This window comes from Rhinolophus hipposideros (genome assembly GCF_964194185.1).
Source record: "Rhinolophus hipposideros genome assembly, chromosome: 19".
Taxonomy (NCBI): Eukaryota; Metazoa; Chordata; class Mammalia; order Chiroptera; family Rhinolophidae; genus Rhinolophus; species Rhinolophus hipposideros.
In genome coordinates, this window is record NC_138065.1 from 18059031 (window position 1) to 18086589 (window position 27559).

The 27559-nt window shown below is 32.8% G+C and overlaps 1 protein-coding gene across 7 annotated transcripts in view; it reads left to right on the top strand.

Annotated features, from left to right (window-relative positions):
• COL11A1 (collagen type XI alpha 1 chain) overlaps window positions 1-27559 on the top strand; it is a 207811-nt gene that overhangs the window by 84935 nt on the left and 95317 nt on the right. For all 7 annotated transcript variants that reach the window (XM_081026892.1, XM_081026887.1, XM_081026889.1 and 4 more), the window contains 16 exons: window positions 356-409; window positions 2977-3030; window positions 3149-3202; window positions 3376-3429; window positions 4478-4531; window positions 4652-4696; window positions 5954-6007; window positions 6420-6464; window positions 6688-6741; window positions 7227-7271; window positions 11204-11257; window positions 12576-12620; window positions 21752-21805; window positions 21886-21930; window positions 25744-25797; window positions 27375-27482. In XM_081026892.1, the coding sequence (XP_080883018.1) occupies window positions 356-409; window positions 2977-3030; window positions 3149-3202; window positions 3376-3429; window positions 4478-4531; window positions 4652-4696; window positions 5954-6007; window positions 6420-6464; window positions 6688-6741; window positions 7227-7271; window positions 11204-11257; window positions 12576-12620; window positions 21752-21805; window positions 21886-21930; window positions 25744-25797; window positions 27375-27482 (873 nt within the window). The remainder of the gene's footprint in view (window positions 1-355; window positions 410-2976; window positions 3031-3148; window positions 3203-3375; window positions 3430-4477; window positions 4532-4651; window positions 4697-5953; window positions 6008-6419; window positions 6465-6687; window positions 6742-7226; window positions 7272-11203; window positions 11258-12575; window positions 12621-21751; window positions 21806-21885; window positions 21931-25743; window positions 25798-27374; window positions 27483-27559) is intronic.

Below are 27559 nucleotides of genomic sequence, written 5' to 3' on the forward strand. Positions count from 1 at the left end.
TTGCCTCTAGTACTCTACCACAATGTAATGGTAAATAACGCCTTGTATAGTCATAAGTGCTCTCTGAAGGTACACACATTAAAGAAAATTTCAATGTGATTTCATGAAATTAGCTTCTGTCTACTTATGTATAAAATAGTCTTTTAAATAGAGCTCACACACTGGGATACAATCAAAATTTGATAGGAGATACATTCCGATTAAGACTTGAAAATTTTATTGTATTAATAAAATCATACTATTTTGATGAAGTATATTTTGATTGATGTTTAGTTATTTCAAGTGACAATGGTAGGATAAGAGTAATTAGTGAATTGCTAAATTAAATGATTCTATCCTCACTTTTTCTCTACAGGGGGGCCCTGGTTCATCTGGAGCCAAAGGTGAGAGTGGTGATCCTGGCCCTCAGGTAAAAAAAAAAAAAATATATATATATATATATATATATATATATATTACTTATTTTATTTTTTACTTAATTTTATCAAGTAGGGTAATTGAAGTATCTGCCATTTGTTATATGAGTAAAAAAATTACTTACATTACTTTTAAGCTCATATCAACTCTTTTCACTGAAAAATCCCTAGTAACCAGTTGACTGCCAATAACTTGATTAATTTAAACAATATTAAAAGAAGATAAACTAGGATGGGAAAAAGCTTAATAGAATGTTAAATTGGTTTGAGATTGTACAAAGCAAAGTAGAACTATTAGAGTTGTATTTATAGTGGCCTTACCTCAAGCCTAAGATGTTTTCTGTGGAGACTAAATCTAGTATATTCTCTCAGAAAGGATATTTATCCTACTTCAGAGAAGCAAACTTCAAATACTTTGTAAAGCTGAGGAAATTCAGAGGAATTGAAAACGTCAGAGCTGAAAATTTTAAAAAGATCTTAGATTACATTTACATTGTGCCAAATTTAAAGTATTAAATTTGTGATAATAAGTAAATAGAGCCATTTAACATATGCATATTATGAAATATACTTATTATAGAGAACAAAAAACAAAATGTGATGTACTTTGAAAATGCATTCATTTTAAATGAAAATGCTTCCTGATACGCTCAGTAAATATACATTCAGATTGGAGTACAGGAGCTCTCAAGTGACCATCCACTAATTTTTTCTTCTTTTTAAAATATTTTCATTTAAAAGTATTTTAAGGTAAAATTGTATTCTAACACCGCTGCATAGTCTTTGTAGTCATCACCACAACCATCAGGATAGAGAACAGTTCTATAGCCCCTAAAATTTCTTGGTGTCACCACTTTATAGTCATATCCTCTCCCCAGCCTGAATTCCTGACAGCCACTGATCTGTTCTTCATCACTACAATTTGTCTTTTCAAGAATACTAAACAAATGAAATCATTCATTATGTAACCTTTGATTCTGGCTTCTTTCACTCAGCGTAATGTCTTTGAGATTCAACATAGTTGATGAGTGCAATAGTTTGTTCCCTTTTATTGCTGAGTAGTTTTTCCTTGTATGGATGCACCACAGTTTACTTTGAAAGGAAAAAAAAAATCAAAGGTAATTACATTTGGGTAATTCGGAAAGTGGTGGCCTTCTTTTTTGTGCTTGGTTAATATTGCCATAAAATGATCAAAAGCATTTGCAGCTTAACTGAGAATTGCATAAAATGTTGAAATGACACTAAGTGAAAATGTAAGGATTTTAATGTTTTACAAAGATTAAGAACTTTTTGATAAAACTCACCTCTTTACAAAATAGATACACCTAAAAACATGCTGCAGTCGTTTTCATGGAGTTTGTAGTTTTCCTTGACTTCTTAATGCTGAAGAGATGCAATATCAAATGAAGGATCATTTTCATTAAAAACTAATAAGATTTGTCCTATTATTAATTGCCCCTTAACATCTGGAGTACAGGGTAGAGTCCTTTTGCTACTATATATATTATATATTATAAAGATATTTTCTTTTAACCACTAATTATTAGACAACCTTAATTTCAGTATTTCTATAATCAACATTTTACAATGATCATAAAAAATATTTGTAGTTTCAGATGTGTGGTATATTTTCTACCACACTCATTGTATGCATATTATTTAAATTAACTTTAAAAAGAATATAGTTAATTAAATATAAAGGCCAATATAATATTTATACTGGAAATATATTTTATCTATTATTATCTGTGTAATTTTATTAAAAAAAACATGTGTATCAATCTACACAGAAGATATGATATGTGAATACAACATTGTATTATATTGATTCAAGAGAGAAACATTGAGAATTTTTAACTTTTAATCTGACATGGCAAGATGCCAGTCAATAATTTATGTTAGGGATTGTCAATAATTTACATTAGAGATCGAGCATTTGATGGACTTCCAGGATTGTCAAGTCATCCTCCAGTGTTTTGTAGATGATTGAAGAAACATGTACCAGGCATTTTATTAAATTGTAGGAGTATAATGGAGAAAAAGACACAGTCCAAAACTGCAATAGTTAACACTTTAAAGGGAGATTCAACTGTGAAAAAAGGCAATTATAATCCAACATGATGAATGAAATAAAAGAATAAATCTCTAAGAGAAGATCTCCAAAATATGAATGGAAAGATGAAAGATAAAATTTTGGAAACAGAAGAGGATGAGATGGATGAGTTAAGGGTTTTTTCAGTTAATGGAAATATAAAACCTCAAAATTTTCAGAGTAAAATGAGTAATTGAGGATTTTTTAAAGTTTATAATAGTGCTTTGTATTCTTTTCGTTTAAATGAAAACCACATGTCTAGAAAAACATCAAAAATAATATGACTTTGCAAGAAGCCATTTAGAAAAATTGGTTCTCTCGCTTTCTGTTTTATCTGGACTTTAACATAAGAAATAATTTTCTTGTTTTAAAATGATTAAGGTAAAGCTAAAACCATCTCTCTCGATGTGACTGAGTTTATTGATCAAGAATTCTCCACAATGAATTAATTCTGGTGTTTTGATGTAGGGCCCTCGTGGTGTCCAAGGTCCACCTGGACTAACAGGAAAACCGGGAAAAAGGGTATGTTTGGTTTTCGCTGTGTATTTTGAGGGCATCTGAAGTCGTCGGTTACTTTGTTTTCTTTTACTCTGTGTTAGCAGGAATCCCTTTTACTCAGTCATGTTCTTGGCATTATCAGGGTCGTCCAGGTGCGGATGGAGGAAGAGGAATGCCAGGAGAGCCTGGGGCAAAGGTCAGGAGCTCATATGTTTATATATTCAGATCTTGTATGTCAGTTCACCCCTGGAACTTATATATTTTAAAATAGTGTCTTGACATGAAAAAATCCCTCACATTCATATTACAGTATAGAGTAAGACTGGAAATGTGATGAGGATGATGATGATGATGATGATGATTTTACAGGGGGATCGAGGATTTGATGGACTTCCAGGATTGCCAGGTGATAAAGGTCACAGGGTAAGATACACTATTCTGCTACTCTTTATACAGGGATCCTACACGATTATTATGAAATATTTTAGAATTGATACACTTTAGAAAATCAGAAGAAAGTTAATTTAAATATTTGTGAATCCATTTAGTAAATTATTACATCTACTAGATACTCAAAGAAAAATAAGTAGAATTACATAAGTGATATCAATATAAGTTCTTTCATTAATTTTAGATATTAAAATACTCATTTTAAGCAAACAAGTTAAGGCGAAAACTTAATGTACATGTGTGTGGCGAATATAATTACAGAACAAGTATGGAGATTTCATTTTGCCTCTAATTTTTTGATAATTACCTCAATTTCTCTCTTGCACATTACATTTGTAGAAATATATGCAAACAAAGACATCTGTAGGCAATCTATCATTGATATAACAATATACTGGGCACTGTATTTTGTTATGCTACAATTAGATGGTTTATTATACTAAATTAGAGATACCACAAGCAAAGTAAAGAATGAAGGTAGGATAACCTTTAGGTAAAGTGAAGAATATTAAAAACAAAAAAGAAAGAAAAAGAAAAGAGAATCCTATAGATGTCTAGCAAGCTATTTAATGTATGTCTACTACATGTCAAGACAAATATATAAGCTTGCTGTAAAACAAAAAAATAATTCCTATAGTCTTCTAGAGTTGTGCTGATTTAATATGAATTATTTTAGAAGCAGAAAAAAATTAAAATCACCAAAGTGTAGTTTTCATGTTTGAAAGTCTTCGGCAAAATATTTTTTAATGGTTTAACTTATAATAATTCAGTGTCTGAGAATTATTTTAGCAATTTAAACCTTTTTGTTTTTAAAATTGAAGGAATATTTTCCTAGCCTACGAATATGTAGAGTTGGTTAATGTAAAATTATGATTTATCTATGAAATGCTCTGAGGACAGCAAATAAAGCATATGTTTTTCCTGTCAAATGTTCTATTATATTTGGTAGGAGAGCTAGAGAGTAGACTTATAAACATCTTACTTTATTTGATATTCTAATCATATTTTATTTATTTAATAGGGTGAGAAAGGTCCCCCAGGTCCTCCCGGCCCTCCTGGCGAAGATGGAATGAGGGTATATTAAACTTCATTTTTTAAAAAGAAATTTTTAAAATTAAAACATAAGAGAACAGAATCATGTTGAAATGTTACGGTCTTTAATTACATTACCCTCCCATTCATTTTGAAATGACAGGGAGAAGATGGAGAAATAGGACCCAGGGGTCTTCCAGGTGAAGCTGTAAGCAACTCTCTCTTTTTAAATTATACCCTGTTTTGGAGGAATAGTGACTGGTGTTACACATATAAAGTCAATAATAAACTCAGGTGACTATTGCATTCTTACCTAAGTTAACCAGGCAATTGTTATGTAAAAAGTAAAAATTGAAAGGATACATAGAGCTTTCCTTGTGCTATAGAGGAAGTCTTAGACAATTGAGAGAAAAGATATGTAAAACATAACATCTTGTCAGGCAAAAATCCTTATCTAGTTTTTGTTGCTATTTCTGGGTTTTGTTTCATATTTTTATATCAGCAATAGCTCCAGAATCAATTTATATATTTAAGATAAATGAATCTTATTTACCAGAAGAAACAAAAAATGAAGTGCTCAGTATGCTAGATATAGGATAAAGTGTGCTAGATTGTATTATTCTTTTCTGCTGAATTTTAAAAATGAGAAAACTGAATTGGGAAGGTTTACCCAAGGTAGTTAATCAAAGCATCAAATTAGAAACAGGCTTCCTAATTTCAGTCCTAGTTTGCCACACTATAGAGCCTGTCAACTCAACGGCATAAATAATAGCTCAAGCAAACATGAGAGGCAGTGACTTCTTGTATTGACTTTTCTAAAGGAAAAGAAAGCAGAGCAGATGGAGGAGGGTGAAACAGAACAGGAGACAATTTGATTAAGTTTAAACAAAAATAAGCTTTAAAAAATCTTTTCTCAAGAAAGTGGTTTCTAAATCTGAGTTCACAGTTATCCAGCTGTTTGTTTCTTTCCCTCAGTCAATATTCTCTCAAAATGGAAGTAACTGAAATGTAAAACAAATGAGAATCAGGGCAGTCTATCTGATTGAATAACAAGATTTAGTAAGTTTCAGTGTTGCCATTCAAATCAGAAATGATACAAAAGTAGCATATTTAAGGAATTAAACTATTTCCTGTTTTTAAAATTTCCCAAGTGATTCACAGGTAAATTTATAGAATCAAAGGTGCACAATTTGTGTACTAACAACTTGCTGGCTTTTGATCAGTATAAACACTAGACATTTGCATTACACAAAAGTGGTATTTTAAACACCACTCTCAGTGTGTTAAGAGATGATGTACTGATATTTTTACTCTAAACATTACACTAAAGGTTTTTTTTTTTCTTTTTAGAGGAATAGGCATATTTTGAGGGTATTTCTTATTAGGACATGTTTTTTGTTTCTCTCTCTCTCTCTCTTTCTCTCTCTCTCTCTCTTCTTTTTTTTTTTTTTTTTTTCCCTTCTAGGGTCCTCGAGGTTTGCTGGGACCAAGAGGAACTCCAGGACCTACAGGGCAGCCTGTAAGTATTGCTGAATATTTAGGATTTTCTAGGGAAAGCTTGTTGCCAGATTCTTTAAACCCCGGAGGCTGTGAAAGTTTTCTGTAGACAGCCAAGTGTTCACTGAACTGTTATATTTTAAGACCTAATGATGCTGCCTATCAGTTTAACTGATCTCTTCCTTTTAGTTTATCTATTTTAATGCTTCATATCAAATTCCCAGCAGGCAGTGGAAAATACTGATAGGTTGTCTCCAATGTGGACATAGATTAGAGTTTGGATTTTGCCTTTTTTCTTATTTTCATTAAATCCTAAAATGATTTTGTCACTCTAGGCTAATAGATGTCATGATATTATGAGGTTAGTCTTTTTGATTTTCTGTTGTAGCATCTAAACTTATTAACATCCATACATATTTTTTTGTTTATTGTAGGGTATTGCAGGTGTAGATGGCCCCCCAGGACCCAAAGGGAACATGGTATGTAGAAACTATCCATAAAAATAACTCATTTCTGCAATCTGGGTGCTATCAAACTGCTGTCATTGCTCAGTATTAGCTTCTGCTAGCATTAATTTTTTGCAAGATTTTCCAGATTTTCTATAGAGGAAACCGATGTGAAGACTATTTTTCAATTGAAAAGAAAAAAAAAACCTGTCATGTGAAATAGCTCTATTAAAGACTCTGTATTTTCCCATGGTAGGGTCCCCAAGGAGAGCCTGGACCTCCAGGTCAACAAGGAAATCCAGGAACTCAAGTAAGTCTAAGCCATTGCAGCTCCCCTGTGATGAGGGGTAAGGAGGTACCTTTACAGCAAACTGACAGCCTCAAAATTTTCTACATAGAACTAAAAATGTTTGCAATGTGAAAGTAGGAAGGTAATTCTTTATTTTTTTTTTCCTTTGGAAAAAAAAATGAGCAAATGTCCCGAGGCCTCCTTCTTCCAAGAGAAAAATGAGTCATTCAGTGTTCATGGAATGCCCGGACGAACGCCCACACCTGCAGGAAGGTTCTGAATAGGATCACATTACAGCCCCATTGCCAAAAGAGTAACTGTGTAAAACTGCTCACCATGTTCCAAAACCTTCTGGAGTGCAGGGGATACATACATATACATACACATATATGTATGTATCTCACATAACTCATTTCATGTGAAATAGAGGGCTAATAATTTACTATTCTAAAAGTGTATTCTTGTGATGTGATTCCTGACGTATGAAATAAATTCTTTTACTGTAGGGTCTTCCTGGTCCACAGGGTCCAATTGGTCCTCCTGGTGAAAAAGTAAGTTACTCTGTTGTTCTACTCATGTCTGGTGAATAAGTTTGGGCTATCAACCCTAGGCAGGTATAAGCCTGCCTTCTGTTTTTGATAAGATATCTAGATGGCTTAGCACATAAGGAATTAATCTGCAGTTAGACCATGCGAGTACAACAGAAGAAGTCATTCATACATCTCTGAACTGTAAATTATAAAATTTCTCAGTTGCCATTTGGGTAGCTTCCAAATGTGACATTCTTAGCTATATTAATCTCAGAAAGGTACTGGTGTTAGTGAATGTTTTCTCTTTTCTCCTTTTCTTTCTCGTTATTAAAAAAAAGAAAATGTCATTAGATTTGCTTTTGACCAAGGGTCTGTAGCGAGATCTGATTAAGGGAAATTGTGAAGTTATCCTTGCCACCATATCTTATATTTAGATGACAAATGATGTTCTTGTTAATAATCCAGTGTCTGGATCAAAAGAAGAATACATCTTTAATTAAAGTGATGTCTTTTTTTAACCCCGGACTTTTCTATCAGATTCCCTAAGTAATATTTCCTATACTCTGTAGTTATATCACAATGTTAGCTGATTCTTTCTAATACTTTTTTTCTTAGTTTTGATTTCTATGAACACATAATTTTGTAAAAAGTTAACAATTTTAATGGGAGTGCAGTTTCATACCATAAAATTTCATTCATTTTTAAGTGTACAAGTTAATGATTTTTAATATAGTTACAAAGTTTTGCCACAATCAAATTTTTAGCATATTTATACCACCCTAGAAAAAAACTTTGTGTCAGTCTGCACTCCCCACTTCCCCCACAGACCTAGACAACCACTAATCTGTTTTCTGTCTTTAATTTGCCTTTTCTGAACATTTCTTATCAGTGAAATATATGAATGAATTCATCATATGTAATATAATCATATGAATGAATATATTAAGTGACCTTCATGTCTGGCTCCTTTCATTGGCTTAATGTTTTTCAGGTTTATATATGTTGTGGCGTGTATCAGTACTTTGTTCCTTTTCATTGCCAAGTATATTCATTGATTGAATGAATATACCACATTTTGTTTACTTATTCAGCAGTTGATAGACATGTGAGTTGTTTATATATTTTAGCTATTATGAATAGTGCTGCTATGAATATTTGCATACAAATCTTTGTGTAGACATGTTTTCATTTCTTTTTAGTAGATACATAGAAGTAGAATTGGTGGGTTACATGGTAAATTTATGTTTTAAGAAGCTTCCAAATTGTTTTCAAAACAGTGTACCCTATTTCCTTCCTAATAGCAATGTATGAGGATTCCAGTTTCTCTAGATCCTCATTAATACTTGTTATTGTTTCCCTTTCTGATCATGGTCATTTTTGTTGGTGTTAAATGGTATCTCCTTGTGGTATTAATTTGCATTCCTTTAATCACTAGTAATGCTGCACATCTTTTCATGTGCTTGTCGGCCACTTGTATATATATTTTTTCTATATCTTTCCAAAATATATATTCAAATCTTTTGGTAATATTCCAAGTGTTATTTGTCTTATTATTAAGTTGTAAGAAATAACTCACCAAACTTAAGTGGTCTTTAAAATATTTTTTTTCTGTGCCATATTTTCTATATGATCACAGTATTAGAGTGCTATTGGAAAATGGCTTATGAATTTAAGGTGATAGGTCCCATAGGTGATTTAAAATCTCTTTTTAGATCAGAGATTTTAATCTGGGCTACTCATATTTTAGATTAACTCATCATGACTATATTATAATAAATTGCACTCTCTAGTGCATGGTGCCTATTAAATTTTCTACCATGATTTTATCATCTATGCATTGGATTCCTAAGAGGAATTTGCTCTTAAGGAAAACTGATATAACTGAATTCCCTTTCTTGAGCCAAAGGTAAAATATGGGCCCTGATTCACTGCACTTCTTGTGGTAAGAAGAGCTATCTTAAGCACAATTTGCTTCTTTCTCTGCTCTGAACATATCCAGCTTGTGGGTTTAAAGACAGTCTGTTTCCATTTGAAAGTGAAAGGGAAATATGTATTATTTTTATTGCATATATGGTATATATTTTATATTGTACCTATATTACTTTTATTTTCCTTATGATATACTATGATCTATTTTTTCTGGCTGAAGAGCCTGTCTTTCAGACTTGGTGAATAAGGTTTTCAATTGGATCATGGTATAATCTAATAATTAAATATAATTTCACTAATGGCATATATTTTTAATTCTCAATAATTTATATCTTTTTTCCTAAGTCATGATAGCCTGTACTAAAAAGTATATTTGTGATAAAATACTTTAGTTTAACTAAAATGGATAACATACCTATATTTTTTTGACATTTTGATAACAAATATACTGAATATTTCCTGTGATTTAATTTATGCTTTCAGAATTTACATAACTCATATTAATTGCTTTGGAAAAACAAATGGTATTGTATAACTCTATGAGCTAAGCATGAAATAGCAATACAAAATAAATGTTAAAGGCAAGGACTTTCAAGACATGGATATGTATCAGGGTTCATTCATATTGCAACTGTGTCACATATTAATGCTTAATTTACCCACTCTTAGATAACAATAATATTTCATGTAATTGCTTGACTTAAAATATGAAAATAATATATATATACACACATATATACATATATACACATATATACACACAATCCATTTTAATATATATATTGCTTAATATAATACATAAAACAATTAATTTTAACCATTTAACTATTTGAATTATAAAAACTATAACTAGTGTTTTAGTGCCCATATTTAATTCCATTAAATATTTAGTGTTTTATAAGAGTTATTACGTAATGTTAGATTATTTGACTAAATATGACTGCAGAGTGGTGAAGGAGATTCAAACTTTTAAATCCTTTAAATAAGATGCAACTAACCTCAGTTATAAAATCTAAATTGTTCAAGTTAAAGGTCCTTTATTTTGTGTTGTTCTATGGTGATTTAAGTAAGGCGATTTAAGTAATAGTTTCCTGTAGAACTATGTACTATCAGTGTACATGAAATTAATGATTTTCCTAAACACTCTAAGAATGGAAAAACTCTAAACTATGTCCATAATCTAGGATTGCTGCTCTATCCTTACCCTTTCAATTTTCTCTAAATCCTGGCTAATAGCTTGACCAGTAAGCAATAATGGCTTGGGCTTTGATGTAATTATTCTCGTAAGAACTACTATTTTCCTCCCAAATAAGGGTCTACTTTTGCAATAGTCATTCTTACCATGTTCTAATCTCACCAATGGTCAAATTAAATGAGATTTTAAACCCTCTGTGGTCAAAAAGGATTTTGAGTAATCTGTTGGATATTTCCTTTGTTACTATTTGTGAATTGCATATTAGGTGATGTCATTTTTACATCAAAATATTAAATTTATTATTTTCATGTCCTATGAATAACTATCATACTGTAACTTATATTTTAAAAAATATTTTAATAATTATTGATGTTTCATCAATGTTACTATGTAATTATTTGAATTGGCACCTAATATCGTTGATGGACATATCCAATGTTTGCTTCTTCTATGATATAAATCAATGTACTTCTGACCTATATTGTTTTCCTTTTTATTCTGTAAACTCTAGTTTATTGTGGTACACAAAAACTAATTTGTTAATTTAAAGAGACACATTTAGGGCTATTAAGCAGGCCAACAATTAGCATGTTTTTGACCTATGTTAAATTTGGTTTTCATTTGTCTCTCTATACCATTTCTTTTACATAATATGTTTAAAAGTAAATGTCTGTGACTCATATATAAAAGAAAGTGACTCAATAATTTTATTGGTAGTACATTAGTAGTATATGTATAATATTTGTACATATTCCTATGTACAAAGTCACTTTCATATTTTTCTTTTTTTTTTTTTTATCTAAACTATTCTCTTTTTCTATTTGGTTAGGGACCACAAGGTAAACCAGGGCTTGCTGGACTTTCTGGTGCTGATGGGCCTCCTGTAAGTAACAGTTATGGGTCATTAAAATTTCTATGTATTATCTTCAGATATAGATTTTGCATGTGTTTTAGAAGTGATTTTATGAATTCAGTAATAAAAGCAAATTAAGCCAATAATTAAACATTGAACTCTCTAAAATACCATTTCATCATGTCACATCCATAATTGCAAAATCTTGGGCCAGCCTGGTGGCTCAGGCGGTTAGAGCTCCATGCTCCTAACTCCGAAGGCTGCTGGTTCGATTCCCACATGGGCCAGTGGGCTCTCAAAAAAAAAAAAAAAAAAAATTCTTGCGTTAAAGCTCCATAATTGCAAAGTCTTTAACCAGCTCACAGTGATCTTTGGATAAACTCATCTTGACGCTCTAGGCCTGAATCTCCTATTTTCCTACCACCCACTTTTTCCTCAGCATACTCTAAACTTTATCATTGTTACACCTTTCTTTATGTCCTTTCTTTACATAGAAAATATTTTTCCATCCTCTCTTCCCTTTCAAAGTACTTGTTTCTTGAGAGTCCAGGTGATATTCCTCACTATTTGTAAATTTCCTTAGTCATCTTCCACGAAAATTCCTAAGCCCTCAGGGATTTTCTCCTTTTCTAGAAATATAGCAATGCTCATTATATTCTATCATACAGTAATCAATATTGTGCTTATGTAATCTACACATAATTATTTTTGAAAATTATTATTATTTACAGTTGTGTTTTTTTTTTTAAATTGTTATTTATGCTTTTTTTTCCTCTTTAAATTACTTACTCAGAGCTAGGATACAAAATTTTTCATTCTGCCTCTACCTGTCTTTATTATTAATTGTTATGGAGCTGCACATTTTTATTTATTGACTCCCAATAACTTTATTATTGACATTATTAGTATTAATGATCTTGCTATATTTTCAAATGTCCTGTCCACATGCTTTGATTCCCTATTGAAGATGCGTGTGTGGTTATTTGATCAATATGCCAAATAAAAGTCAGATTGAAATATATTATGTAAGACTCTTATTGAGATTGAGGTTGAATTGTTGATGAATATTAATAAGTATTGTTTTATGTGCTTTTCCAGAGCTCTCTCAAATACATTAGGTAGTGGATAAAATTTACATCCATCCAATATAAGCTTATTGTTTTTCCTTCTAAATGCCACAGTTTCCAATGTCACTTAAAGCCACGTACATGATGCAAAATGTTCAATTTGTTGTAAAACATAAGGAGTACGATCTCAATATTTTGAAAAAAAAAGGAATAGTTTAATAGTATTATACACTGTCATCAATATTTCATCTTACCAGTATGTATTTTTTCTATATATATAGGGTCATCCTGGAAAAGAAGGCCAGTCTGGAGATAAGGGTGCTCTGGTATGTTGCAAAGTATCCATTTAAATGTTCTGTCACCTTATCTCATATAGAAAATGCTTTACTGTGATCATCTCTAAGATACATATATTTTTTTATGATCATTTAGGGATATGAATATTAGAAAATAAATCCCAGAAAATAATTCATCTCCACCTGTAGATATGTCTTTACTTTTAAAATAAATTTTCTAACACCTAAATATAAATCATGTACCTAGAATTATTTTTTTACAATATAATAAACATGTCATAGATAACTAGTTTTGTATTACGAATTTTATAAATCAGACTGCTTTCTCTGTTTTTTAAAAATATTCTTATGATTAGAAATAAATCCACATTATGCATATATAGTTTATGTGGAATAAATGACCACAAAGTATAATAATGAAATTGGACAAGAACTATTAAATATCATGAAACTATTTATGTCACTCGAATTTTATTTTACTTAATACTTTCTGGTAACCTTTAAATAAGAGGGCACTGAATTTTAAGAGCAACGATTATCAAAATATCTAAATAAAATCTTATTCAATGTTAACACTATTTTAGATTACAGTAGCGGTGTTAGAATCATTTTTATTTAGAGTTGGATTCTTTTTTTTAAATTAAATTTATTGGGGTAACAATTGTTAGTAAAGTTACATAGATTTCAGGTGTACAATTCTGCACTACATCATCTATATATCACACTGTGTGTTCACCACTAGCGCTGGATTTTTATTATGGTTGGTGCAAAAGTAATTGTGATTGGGAAACGCGCGCCCCCCCCACCACGGCGGAGCCTCTGCCCAGCGGCGCCCAAAGCCCCAGGGATGCGCTGGTCCCAGGGCAGAACGGAGAACACAAGAGCCAGGAGAACAGCTAAGAGACTCGTGGAAGGTTTGCTTAGGGGTACGCTATTTGGGCGAGCGGTAGAAGAGAGAGGGCCGCAAAGTGGAGACGCGCACTCCCCCAGTAAAGTTGCCACCCGCAGCTCCAACGACACACGGGAGTCCAGGGCGGAAAGGAGAGCACAGAAGCCAGGAGAACAGCTAAGAGACTCGTGGAAGGGCCCAGGTTAAGAGGCACAAGATTCAACATATCCAGAAAGCCAACTCCAGACCAAACCAGAATACTACCGGATTTGACCTACAAGTCACACACCCAGAGGGAATTCTCTGCAGACACAAGAGCCCATAGAGGCCAAACCTCATTCAAGTGGTCAACCCTCACCCAGCAGAATACCCTGCGGTGGGCATAGCTAAGTCTCACAACTAGTCAGCCTAGGAGTTAAACCCACCTACTCACAAATGAAAAGCAATTGAAGATCTTCTTTAACAAGACAATATACACAACACAAGAGTCACCTTTGGAGCACACGCAGAGGAGAAGAACGAAGTAGTGCAAGTCAAATATAAAGGACACATACTATATAAGATAATCCAGCAAGAACTAAGAACTCTAGCGATCTACCTAATACTTCGAAGAAAACAGAGAGTCAGCCAGAATGGGGAAACAAAGAAACATGTCCCAAATAAAAGAACAGAAGAAACCTCTACAATTGGAACCAAATGAAGCAGAGGTAACCAACCTTTCAGAGACAGAGTTCAGAACACTGGTGATAAGAATGTTTAAGTAGCTTAGAGAAGACATAAAGAAGGATGTAGAAATTATAAAGAACAACCAGTTAGAACTAAAGAAGGAGGTAGAAATCATAATGAACAACCAGTTAGAACTAAAGAACACAATTACCGAAATTAAGAACTCACTTGAAGGAATTACCAGCAGGTTAGATGAAGCAGAGGATCAAATCAGCGACTTAGAAGACAAGTTAGCAGAGATCACCCAAACAGAACAACAGAAAGAAAAAAGAATAAAAAACAATGAAGATGGTTTAAGAGACCTCTGGGATAACATCAAGCGCAACAACATGTGCATCACAGAAACACCAGAAGGTGAAGAGAGGAAGGAAGGGATTGAAATATATTTGAAGTAATGATGTCTGAAAACTTCCCTAACCTGATGAAGGAAACCAACACACAAGCCCAGGAAGGGCAGAGAGTTCCAACCAGGATAAATCCAAACAGGTCCACAACAAGACACATTATAGTTAAAATTGCAAAGCTTAAAGACAAAGAGAGAATCCTAAAAACAGCAAGAGAAAGACAGAGGGTTACATACAAGGGAACTCCCATAAGACTATCAAATAACTTTCCTACAGAAACATTGAAGGCCAGGAGGGAGTGGCAGGAGATACTCAAAGTGATGGATCGCAAAGGCCTACAACCTAGATTGCTTTATCCAGCAAGGCTATCATTTAAAGTTGATGGAGAGATAAAGAGCTTCCCAGAAAAGAATAAACTGAAGGAATTTATTAACACCAAGCCAGCATTGCAAGAAATACTAAAAGGACTTCTGTAAATAGAAGAAAGATGAAAACAATCTAACTACAAATTTAAAAAATGGCAATAACTATGTACCTATCAATAATCACTTTAAATGTAAACGGATTAAATGCTGCAATCAAGAGAAATAGGGTGGCTGAGTGGATAAGGAAGCAAGACCCTTGTATATGCTGTATACAAGAGACTCACCTCAGATCAAAAGACACACACAGGCTGAAAGTCAAGGGTTGGAGTAGATATTTCATGCAAATGGAAGCGAGCAAAAAGCTAGAGTTGCAATACTTATATCTGACAAAATAGACTTTAAAATGAAGAACATATTAAAAGACAAAGATGGGCACTGAATAATAATAAAGGGATAAATCCAACAAGAGGACATCACCCTAATAAACATCTATGCACCTAACATAGGAGCGCCTAAATATATAAAACAGGTACTGATGGACATAAAGACAGAGATCAACAGTAACACTATCATAGTAGGGGACTTCAACACACCTCTGACAACAAAGGACAGGTCCTCCAGACAGAAAATCAATATGGAAACAACAGCCTTAAATGATACATTGGACCACTTGGATTTTGTCGATATTTTCAGAGCATTTCACCCCAATGCTGCAGAATACACGTTCTTCTCAAGCACACATGGAACATTTTCCAAGATAGATCATATGGTAGCCACAAAACAAGTCTTGATAAATTTAAGAAAATTGAAATCATACCAATTGTCTTCTCTGACCACAGTGCTATGAAATTAGAAATAAACTACAGGAAAAAAACTGGAAGACACACCAATTCATGGAGGCTGAATAACTTATTACTAAATAATGAATGGGTCAAGCAGGAGATCAAGGAAGAAATCAATAGATATCTCGAGACAAATGAGAATGAGAACACGATGACCCAAAATCTATGGGATGCTGCGAAAGCATTCCTAAGAGGGAAATTCATAGCACTGCAGGCCTACCTAAAGAAACAAGAAACATCACTAATTGACAGTTTATCTTTACACTTAAGGAATCTGGAAAAAGAACAGCAAAATAAGCCCAAAGGGAGTACAAGGAAGGAGATAATAAAGATCAGAGCAGAAATAAATGAAATAGAAACCAGAAAAACAATACAAAAGATCAATGAATCCAAGAGTTTGTTCTTAGAGGGATAAACAAAATTGACAAACCTTTAGCCAGACTCATTAAAAAAAGGAGGGAGAGGACCCAAATTAATAAAATCAGAAATGAAAGAGGAGAAGTGACAACAGACACCGCAGAAATACAAAAAAATTTTAAGAAACTACTATGAGCAACTATATGCCAACAAATTTGACAATCTGGAAGAAATGGACAATTTTTTAGAGGCATACAACCTTCCAAGGCTAACACAAGAAGAAACACAGAACCTGAATAGACTGATTACCATCAGGGAAATTGAATCAGTAATCAAAAGTCTCCCAACAAACAAAAGCCCTGGACCAGATGGCTTTACAGGTGAATTTTTCAAAACGTTCAAAAAAGAATTATCACCTATATTCCTCAAGCTCTTCCAAAAAATCCAGAAGGAGGGAAGACTCCCAAACACTTGTTGCGAAGCCACTATCACCCTGATCCCAAAATCAGACAAAGACACGACAAAAAAAGAAAACTACAGGCTGATATCTCTAATGAACATAGATGCAAAAATCCTCAACAAAATATTAGAGAACAGAATTCAGCAATACATTAAAAGATCATACACCATGATCAAGTGGGATTCATCCCTGGTATGCAGGGGTGGTTCAACATCCGCAAATCAATTAATGTAATACACCACATTAACAAAATGAAAAATAAAAATCACATGATCATATCAATAGATGCAGAAAAAGCATTTGATAAAATACAGCAACCTTTTATGATAAAAACCCTTAAGAAAGTGGGAATAGAGAGATCATATCTTAACATAATAAAGGCCATATATGACAAACCCACATCTAACATCATACTCAATAGGGAAAAGCTAAAACCACTCCCCCTAAGATCAGGAACAAGACAAGGTTGCCCACTTTCTCCACTTCTATTCAACATAGTGCTGGAACTTCTAGCCACAGCAATCAGACAAGAGAAAGAAATAAAAGGCATCCAAATTGGTAAGGAGGAAGTAAAATTATCACTATATGCAGATGATATGATACTATATATAGAGAACCCTAAAGACTCCACCAAGAAACTATTAGAGCTGATAGATGATTTTAGTAAAGTAGCAGGATATAAAATTAATATTCAGAAATTACTTGCATTTGTATATACCAATGATAAAATATCAGAAGGAGAAATTAAAAAAACAATTCCATTTACAATTGCTCCGAAGACTATAAAATACCTGGGAATCAATCTAACCAAAGATGTAAAAGATCTGTACTCAGAAAATTATAAGACACTAAAGAAAGAAATGAAAAAAGACATAAATAGATGGAAACACATTCCATGTTCATGGATAGGAAGAATTAATATAGGTAAAATGTCCATACTGCCTAAGGCAATATACATATTCAACACAATTCCTATCAAACTACCAACGACGTTTTTCACAGAAATAGAACATATAATCCTAAAATTTATATGGGACCATAAAAGACCCTGGATAGCCTCAACAATCTTGAGAAATACGAACAAAGTGGGAGGTATAACGATACCTGATTTCAAATTATACTACAAGGCTTCAGTAATCAAAAAAGCATGGTACTGGCATAAAAATAGACACATAGATTCATGGAACAGAACAGAGAGTCCAGAAGTAAATCCATGCCTATATGCCCATCTAATCTACAACAATGGAAGCAAGAATGTACGATGGGGTAAAGACAGTCTGTTCAATAAGTGCTGTTGGGAAACCTGGACAGACACATGCAAGAAAATGAAGCTGGACCACCTCCTTACACCATATACAAAAATAAATACAAAATGGCTTAAAGACTTAAATGTAAGATCTGAAACCATAAAGTATCTAGAAGAAAATATAGGAAGAAACTTCATGGACATTACCCGGAGTAAGATTTTCACTGATCTATCCCCTCACGCGATGGAAGTAAGAGAAAAAATAAACATGTGCGATTACATCAAACTAAAAAGTTTTTTCACAGAAAAGGAAACCATCAATAAAACAAAAAGGGATCCTACTGAATGGGAAAAGATATTTGCCAATGATTTATCTGATAAGGGATTAATATCACAAATCTATAAAAAACTTACTCAACTCAACTCCAAAAAAACAAACAACCCAATTAAAAAATGGGCAGAGGACTTGAGGAGACATTTTTCTAAAAAGGACATACAGAAGGCAAGAAGACATATGAAGAAATGCTCAACCTCACTAACCATCAAAGAAATGCAAATAAAAACCACAATGAGATACCACCTCACCCCAGTCAAAATGGCTATCATCAATAAATCAACAAACAACAAATGCTGGCGCGGATGTGGAGAAAAGGGAACGCTAGTGCACTGTTGGTGGGATTGCAGATTAGTGCTGCCACTATGGAAAACCGTATGGAGGTATCTCAGGAATCTGAAAATGGAACTACCCTATGATCCAGTAATTCCACTCCTAGGCATCTACCCTGAGAAATCCAAAACTCCAGTTCAAAAATCAGTATGCACTCCTATGTTTATTGCAGCACTTTACACAATAGCCAAGATATGGAAACAACCGAAATGCCCATCGGTAGGTGACTGGATTAAGAAGCTGTGGTACATTTATACAATGGAGTATTACGCAGCCATAAAGAAGAAAGAAATCTTATCATTTGCAACAACATGGATGGATCTAGAGAACATTATGTTAAGTGAAATAAGTCAGAAAGAGAAAGACAAGTACCATATGATCTCATTTATATGTGGAATCTAAAGAAAAAAATATGTGAATAAACTAATCAGAAACAGTTTTGAGGACACAAAGAAAAAACCGAGAGTTGTTAGATGGGCGGGGGGTGGGGGGGTTGGGGATAAGGGGAAAGGTGAAGGGATTAGGAAGCAGCTGGTAACCACAAGATGGCCTCAGGGTTTTTTGAAAATTAATTTGGGTACGTATTCAATAATGTTGTAAAGATTTTGTTGGGTATCCAATGGACATGCGTCCTATTTGGGAGACCACCTCAGGGATACTGTGGATGCCTGATCTTGGCGTTGTACACCAGAAGCTAAACATTAATGAATGCCAATTATAATTTATATATATAATGTGATGGCTCAGTGTGAGGTCGGAGGGATAGTGGATGGGGGGAGGGGGGTTCACAGTGTGAGGGATATAAATGATGAATGTCTAAGTATTACCTTGTCTTTTACACCTGAAACTAATAAATAAAAAAACAATTTAAAAAAATGTCCGCAAATCAATTAATGTGATACACCACATTAACAAAATGAAAAATAAAAATCACATGATCCCATCAATAGATACAGAAAAAGCATTTGATAAAATACAGCAACCTTTTATGATAAAAACCCTTAAGAAAGTGGGAATAGAGGGATCATATCTCAACATAATAAAGGCCATATATGACAAACCCACAGCTAACATCATACTCAATGGGGAAAAGCTAAAACCATTCCCCCTAAGATCAGGAACAAGACAAGTTTGCCCACTATCTCCACTTGTATTCAACATAGTGCTGGAACTTCTAGCCACAGCAATCAGACAAGAGAAGGAAATAAAAGGCCTCTAAATTGGTAAGGAGGAAGTAAAATTATCATTATATGCAGATGATATGATACTATATATAGAGAACCCTAAAGACTCCACCAAGAAACTATTAGAGCTGATAGATGAATTTAGTAAAGTAATAGGATACAAAATTAATATTCAGAAATCAGTTGCATTTGTATATACCAATGATAAAATATCAGAAGGAGAAATTAAAAAAACAATTCCATTTACAATTGCTCCAAAGACTATAAAATACCTGGGAATCAATTTAACCAAAGAAGTAAAAGATCTGTACTCAGAAAATTATAAGACACTGAAGAAAGAAATGAAAAAAGACATAAACAGATGGAAACACATTCCATGTTCATGGATAGGAAAAATTAATATAGGTAAAATGTCCATACTGCCTAAGGCAATATACATATTCAACGTAATTCCTATCAAACTACCTACCGAGTTTTTCACAGAAATAGAACTTATAATCCTAAAATTTATATGGGACCATAAAAGACCCCGGATAACCTCAGCAATCATGAGAAATAAGAACAAAGTGGGAGGTATAACGATACCTGACTTCAAATTATACTACAAGGCTACAGTAATCAAAGCAGCATAGTACTGGTATAAAAATAGACACATAGATCAATGGAACAGAATAGAGAGTCCAGAAATAAATCCATGCCTATGTGCCCATTTAATCTATGACAATGGAAGCAAGAATATACGATGGGGTAAAGACAGTCTGTTCAATAAATGATATTGGGAAACCTGGACAGACACATGCAAGAAAATGAAGCTGGACCACCTCCTTACGCCATATACAAAAATAAATTCAAAATGGCTTAAATGTAAGACTGGATTAAGAAACTGTGGTACAGTTATACAATGGAGTATTATGCAGCCATATAGAAAAATAAATCTTACCATTTGCAACAACATGGATGGAACTAGAGAACATTATGTTAAGCGAAATAAGTCAGAAAGAGAAAGACAAGTACCATATAATCTCACTTATATGCGGAATCTAAAGAAAAGAATAAGTGAATGAACTAATCAAAAACAGTTTTTGGGGACAAAGAGGAAAAACTCAGGTTGTTAGATGGGCAGGGGGGTGGGGATAAAGAGAAAGGTGAGGGGATTAGAAAACAGTCGGTAACCACAAAAATGGCCTCAGGGTTTTTGAAAAATAATTTGGGGAACATAATCAATAATGTTGTAAAGATATTGTCGGGTATCTGATGGATACGTGTCCCATTTGGGAGACCACCTCAGGGAAGATGTAGATGCTTGATCAATGTACTGTATACCTGAAGCTGAACAATAATGAATGCCAACTATAATTTTATATATATAATGTGATGGCTCAATGCGATGTCGGAGGGATAGTGGATGGGGGCATGGCGGAAGGGGGGGCCACAGTGTGAGGGATATAAATGATGAACGTCGAAGTATTGCCTTGTCTTGTGCACGTGAAACTAATAAAAAAAAAGTAATTGTGATTTAACAGGTTAAAAATAATTGCAAAACCACAATTACTTTTGCATCAACCTAATAAAATAGCATTACTGCAGAAATTGTGTATTACAGATGATATATTATTTCCTTTAGTGAGACAAGTGACATGAAGCCAGCTGTGGAATATATATAATTTAGATCATATTCTTGGTGATGTGAAAGCTACAAATCTAAACCAATTTTGGTTACAAATTATGGATCCTCTTGGTTAATCTGTAATTGTCTGTTGCAGACATTGAACACATCAGAATTTTTCAGGTTTAAAAAAAGTTTTGTTATTAATTACATAATTATTTACATTATTTTATGTATGCATATCTTAGTTTTAGCCTGAACATATGATATGGGGAGTTTGAAATACATAGGGCTAGTAGCATGGTTTGTTCATCATATATGACTGTAGAAACAAATGATAAACTTCCCAAGAAATCTTTACCAATAGTAAAAAAAAAATAGCATATTCTTGTAGATTATTTGGTAAAATTACAGACTGCAAATAAGTAGCACTTGCAAAGTATTCTGTATTTAAATTGAAATGGGTGTGTTTCAGGGTCCTCCTGGTCCTCAGGGTCCTATTGGCTATCCTGGTCCCAGAGGAGTAAAGGTAAATGTTATTTTTTTCCATATTATGTACTTTCAATGTAAAATATTATGGTCTTTTAATCTTTCTAATTTATTCCGTAGGGAGCAGATGGTGTCAGAGGTCTCAAGGGCTCTAAAGGTGAAAAGGTAAAATATAATTTATTTAGGTAATTTTAATTACTAAATATATCTGTTATGTCCAAATTTTCAACTTAACAGATACTCCATTTCCATGATTACTTATATACCAGGCAATGCAAATCTAATTTTGTACTCTGAACCCTGGACACTTTAAAAAAGTATATTCTTTTAGCCTGCAGTGAGAACTAAATTATAAAACAGAAGTAAGGTATGTTATCAACAGAATTAATCTAGCATCAATTTTTTCTTACCTATATTTAACTTTCATAAATCATAGGGTTGGTCTTAATAAAATAGATTTGCTTCAGGGTTTGTTCAATATCCAGTGATATGCATAAAAAAGGAGTGTTTATTCCCTTCTTTTTCTCTACTAAAGTTCCCCAAAGTCATAAATTGAAATGCAGTGCAAAATACTAAATTTAGAAGCACCATAAATCGGTTGGGGGAAGAGGAAATCTTCCTCTGTGATACTGCATGCAAAGCCAAAGTAGTAACAAGAAGTAAATAATAAAGATTAAAACCAGGCAGAGGTAAGTGAAAGAATGTGAACTGTTATGGAGCATTTATAGTTTAATTGCCTTTGGGCAAAGAACTTAAATTTTTTTTCATGTAAATTTTTAATGTACTTGTAGGATCTGCAAATACTTCATCATTTATGTTGAAATCAAATAGCATTTCTCAGAATTAGTATTGGATTAATCTTCACTAAATATTAACATTTAAAAAATAGGGTTTTATATAAAATGTTGGTATATTGGGTGAGAAATATATGGAATATAAATTTTGATTTCAAGGATAACTGTTTATTCCTTTAGTCATAATTATATCAAAAACACTAAGGGGATTTGATATCAATAAGGAATAGATAACAAGAAGGGATGGACTTATGATATCGATGACAATTTATTTTGTGGAAAAAATAAAAAAGGTAACATACTGAGACATTGTCAAGGTATGCAACTATATTGTCAGTTCTACTGTGTGAAGTGTTATTCATTTTAAATTAACTCAGTTACTTGGATTTGAATCCCAATTCATCTTGATCGTTATAGATGAGCTTCAGTGTATAATGTCTTAGTTGGCAACATCTTAGTGATAGTTCCAACAGTGTTGAACTTGTAATTATTTGTATGTTGCCTGTGCAGTAACAAAATACTATCTCAGTTTGGAATTTTTCTTAAGACATTTAAGTGTCAATCAAATTTTTTTTCTGGAATTAATGCCTGCCAAGGATTTTTAGGGAAGGTAGTGTTTAAAGGGAAGGCATTTAATTGGGGTGTGGAAGTTGTGAACTTCTTGGAAAGATGGGGTACTTGCTAAATGACAGACGTAAATAAAATTATTGATGATGAGATATATGTGAAAAGAAACCCACTCAGAAAAAAAAAATAGATGTATGTTGCTTATATGTAGGAAAGAACAACAATTTGAGATTCTTGTTTGCTTTGAGTGGTGTATGGTCTCAAGAAACAAGTAGACACATAGAGAAAGAATTAATATTTTAAATTGGGAGTGAAAAGTTCTGAGTTCTGATTCTACTTACATTGACTAGACATGTAAACTTAGATTGTTTACTTTCCCAGTGTCTCATTTTAAGTAAAATGAAACATTGTCTTACAAATTCTGTAAGGTATTTTTCAGCTGTACCTTTTATTCCATAACATACATTAATCTAGTGGTATATTACTTATCTAGATTCAAAGAAATTTTACATATATTTCAATGGAAACTTTTTTTTATAATCATAAGAATTCTTCCCATTTTTAAACTCTGTAAAGAATAATTAAATTCTAATGAATTTTAATGTACATTATTTATTTGTTTGTTTCTGAGTGTGTAATATAATCAACCATTTATCTCATAAGAGATAAAGAAGAATGTTAAAACTATTTTCTTTTTACATATAACAACACTAATTGTTAACTGAAGGTGAAATAGCAAATTAGTACCCTAACTAGTATTAAAATTCTCCATTGTTTAGACTCAGATTTTTGCCTTAGACTTCAAGTAACATAGCCCATTACACCAAGTAGCAGAGGTGAATTCCTCTTTTACACATATTCTAAAACTGTTTTGTTTGTTTTGTTTTGTTTAACATTAATATAGGTCTGATAACTTCAGGACTAGAATGCTTAGAATTTGATAGTGTCATTTGTTTTAATAGAAGTAATGTATTGTAAGGCCATACCTAATAATTTAAGAGTCACCTAATTTATTTCTTTAATTATGAATGTATTGAAAACAAAGGTGTGACAGAAATAGCAACTATTTAAATATGTTTCCTCTTAAAACACAAAAACAAAAGTCTGCCTGAAAAGAATAAAAACTGTTACCGATTTTTAGACATAGTGTGCAGTTTTTTAAACTAAACTTGGCAACTGTGTAATTACCTTTCTCTCTAGGGAGAAGGTAATGAAGACAGTAGTCAATAGGAAGTTAAGTGGTCATTTTCAGCTTTTAAGTCTCTGCTATTGCCCAAGTGCATTCAATGCAGTGAGAATCTTAATTCCATAAGGCTATTTATGGGCCGGATGTTGAAAACATGTTTTTGTCTTAAAGGAAACTTCTATACCAATCAGAATTCTTAGGTTTATGTAAGATACCAGTTTGGATCCTTTTTCCAAGATAGGTCTCATATACCCATAATTACCTGATATTTTCTGGATATGGAAGTATGTGTGCCAATCTTTCTAGCTCTGTTCCCATATGGGCCTGAAATGTCCTTTCCACAAACTCTGCAAGTCATATCCATTCTCTAACTACTAATTTAGATATCTGCTTTCCCATCAGACCTTCTCCACTTCACTTTTTACTTCAACACCATCTCAACTAGCACCAGCATCATCACCATGATCACCACCAGCACCATCACCATCACCATCATCATCATCATCATCGTCATCATCTCTTTTAACACCCACTCTACTCCATCTGTACTTAAATTAATGCAGATGTTCTACTTTCAGTTTTTATTTGTGAAACAAAATCCACAAAATACTCCACAGTACTTTGAACAGAGCAATTGCTCAATTAATGCTATTAAATCTAGGAAAGATCATTTCTTAGGAATTTAAATAATTTGTTAAAATTAAGAGATAGTAAAGTTGTTTGTGAAGCTTACTTCTTAAAAGCTTAGATTTCAGTAAGAATGATAAGAAATATTTTAATATTCAAAATTTCTCCTTTCTTTGCTGAAGAATGCCCAGTTTTCAGCATCTCTGATCTGTGCATATGGTGTGACAATGAACAATCCCTATTTACATATAAAGGAAAATATTAATTTTCTTTACCTGAAAAGAAATTGTAATATAGAGAACAAGATGTGGTAGAAAGCATTTATCTAAAACACGTACTACAAAATACATATAAAATTCTTGGGTATAATTTAGTGAATTAAAAGTAAAAAACATTTAACTTGGTAGTCGAAAGTTCTTAGAATCTGAAGTTAAAATGATAATTATTTAAAAATTTACCTTTTTTGTTCAAATAGCATACAGTACAAATTGTTATCAGAGAATAGTTATTATCCCTATAAGATAGAGAAAATTCAATGGACACATTTATAAAAAAAATTCTTAATTTTAAAAGTATTTTATTTTATTAATTTAAAAAAGTATTTCATTTATTACTTTATTAATTATGGAAATTGAGATGATATAAGGATAGGGTTTAGAATAAGGAGGGAGAGGTTTCACAACTAGAATTTACATTTCTCAGAACAATTTTCCTTAATTATCAGTATTCATGTTGTATATAGCTATATTTTCGATTTATCAAAAAAACTGATTAAACACTTATTTTATTACTTATATTTTTTAGGGTGAAGATGGTTTTCCAGGATTCAAAGGTGATATGGGTCTTAAAGGTGACAGAGTAAGTAAAAAAAATTTGTACTAATACATACAATGGTGTGTGTATGTGTGTGTGTATTCTTATATTTAAATATAGCAAACACAGGCACAGGATAAATAAAAATGTTTGTACTACCTGAAACTTTGCTCACTTTGGTTTTTGTATGAAGATGACGTATTTTCATTTCTGTGAAGATAATAGTATCAATTGTGTTTTAGTCATGTTAAATTTCCATATATTCCATAACACACACACATACACGCACACACACACAAATTAAATACTATTGTTTGCAGCCATTTACAAAAAAAGATCGAATTGCTGAAAAGAAGTAATATGACAGGTTTCATATAAATTTTGTTCATCATGTTTTTGAGCTGTGCTGCCTGGAAACTATATATCTGCAAATTTCATGAATTTTTATTACATAGTGTTCTTGAACTTTTGACTATAATACACTTTTTTTTCTGATAATGAGTGTCTAGAAAACAAACAAAAATGTGAGTCAACTAATTATACATTTTATTGGGAAGATTTTTTTTTTTTATATAACTAACGCGATAGTATCTAATAAATCTAACCAAGAAGACTACTGTAGAACATTTTTATTTCCCTAAAATGCACATAAAGCCTGTGTCCAGGAGGGGGGCAACAACTTGCATATTTCGGTACATAATGTAGAAGAAAACCAAGTCTAAATTGGAGACGTTATTTTTTTGTGTACCAAACAGTGGTTTCCAAAGTGGTTATTGTCAGAGAGGAAAAATTCTTTTTCCTAGCACCCTGTTTGGTTCTCAGCCTAGGGCCCTGTGAAATTAGACTGACAAAAGAGAGATTAACTAGAGAAAAGCAAACAGAAGTTTGCTAGCTTGTGCATCATGTTTACACAGGGGTACACTTAGTGATGAGTAACTCAAGGGGTGGTTAGAATTTTGGCTTATATAGCATTTTAGAAAAGGAACACATTTTTAGAAAAGTGACAAGAGAAAGGTAAAGGACTTTGAGTTTCTAGGGCTGCAAATTGTGGGAGGCAGATAGAAGGAAAACTAATGGTACATGAAGTCTAGGTAGTAAAGTTTGTTGTAGATTCCTTTAGTGTCTGCTTCTGACTCCAGACTGATCAGGGTCTAGTTGGCTCTCATGATTAACTTTTGTCTTTTCTGGTAGAAATATGAGGAAGAACACCTCTGCAAATTTATGTCCTGTTTTTAGGCAAATAGCGGTGGGCAGAGAACTTAGCTTGCCTTTAGCTCAAAATAATCTCTATGCCAAAGTGGCATATTTTGGGGTGGTATATTCTGCACCTTACATTATCTAATTGTGATTCTTATTTTTCCTTTCTCTCTGCAACACAGATGCTTTAAAATTAATTTAATATGACACATGGTAGTATCAGGCTTCTGTAGATTGTCAAATGTCAAATTATATTCAGTTGTTTGTTTATTAATGGAACGAATGATTTCAAGCCTCCTTGTCATAAATAAACATAAGTAAATAGACCAAGAGTTGAAGAATGTGACTTTCTGATAGACTATAATCTCTGACGTTCAATAGTCAATATATTTTAAGTTACAAAATGTTGTTACCCTGTGTTTCAGGGAGAAGTGGGCCAAGTAGGTCCAAGAGGAGAAGATGGCCCTGAAGGCCCCAAAGGTCGAGCAGGCCCAACTGGAGACCCCGGTCCTTCGGGTCAAGCAGGAGAGAAGGTCAGTAAACAACTTTAAATTTACAAGTGCTCTTACAGATGATGCTTCATGGTCACTTAAGAATATTTTAAATTATC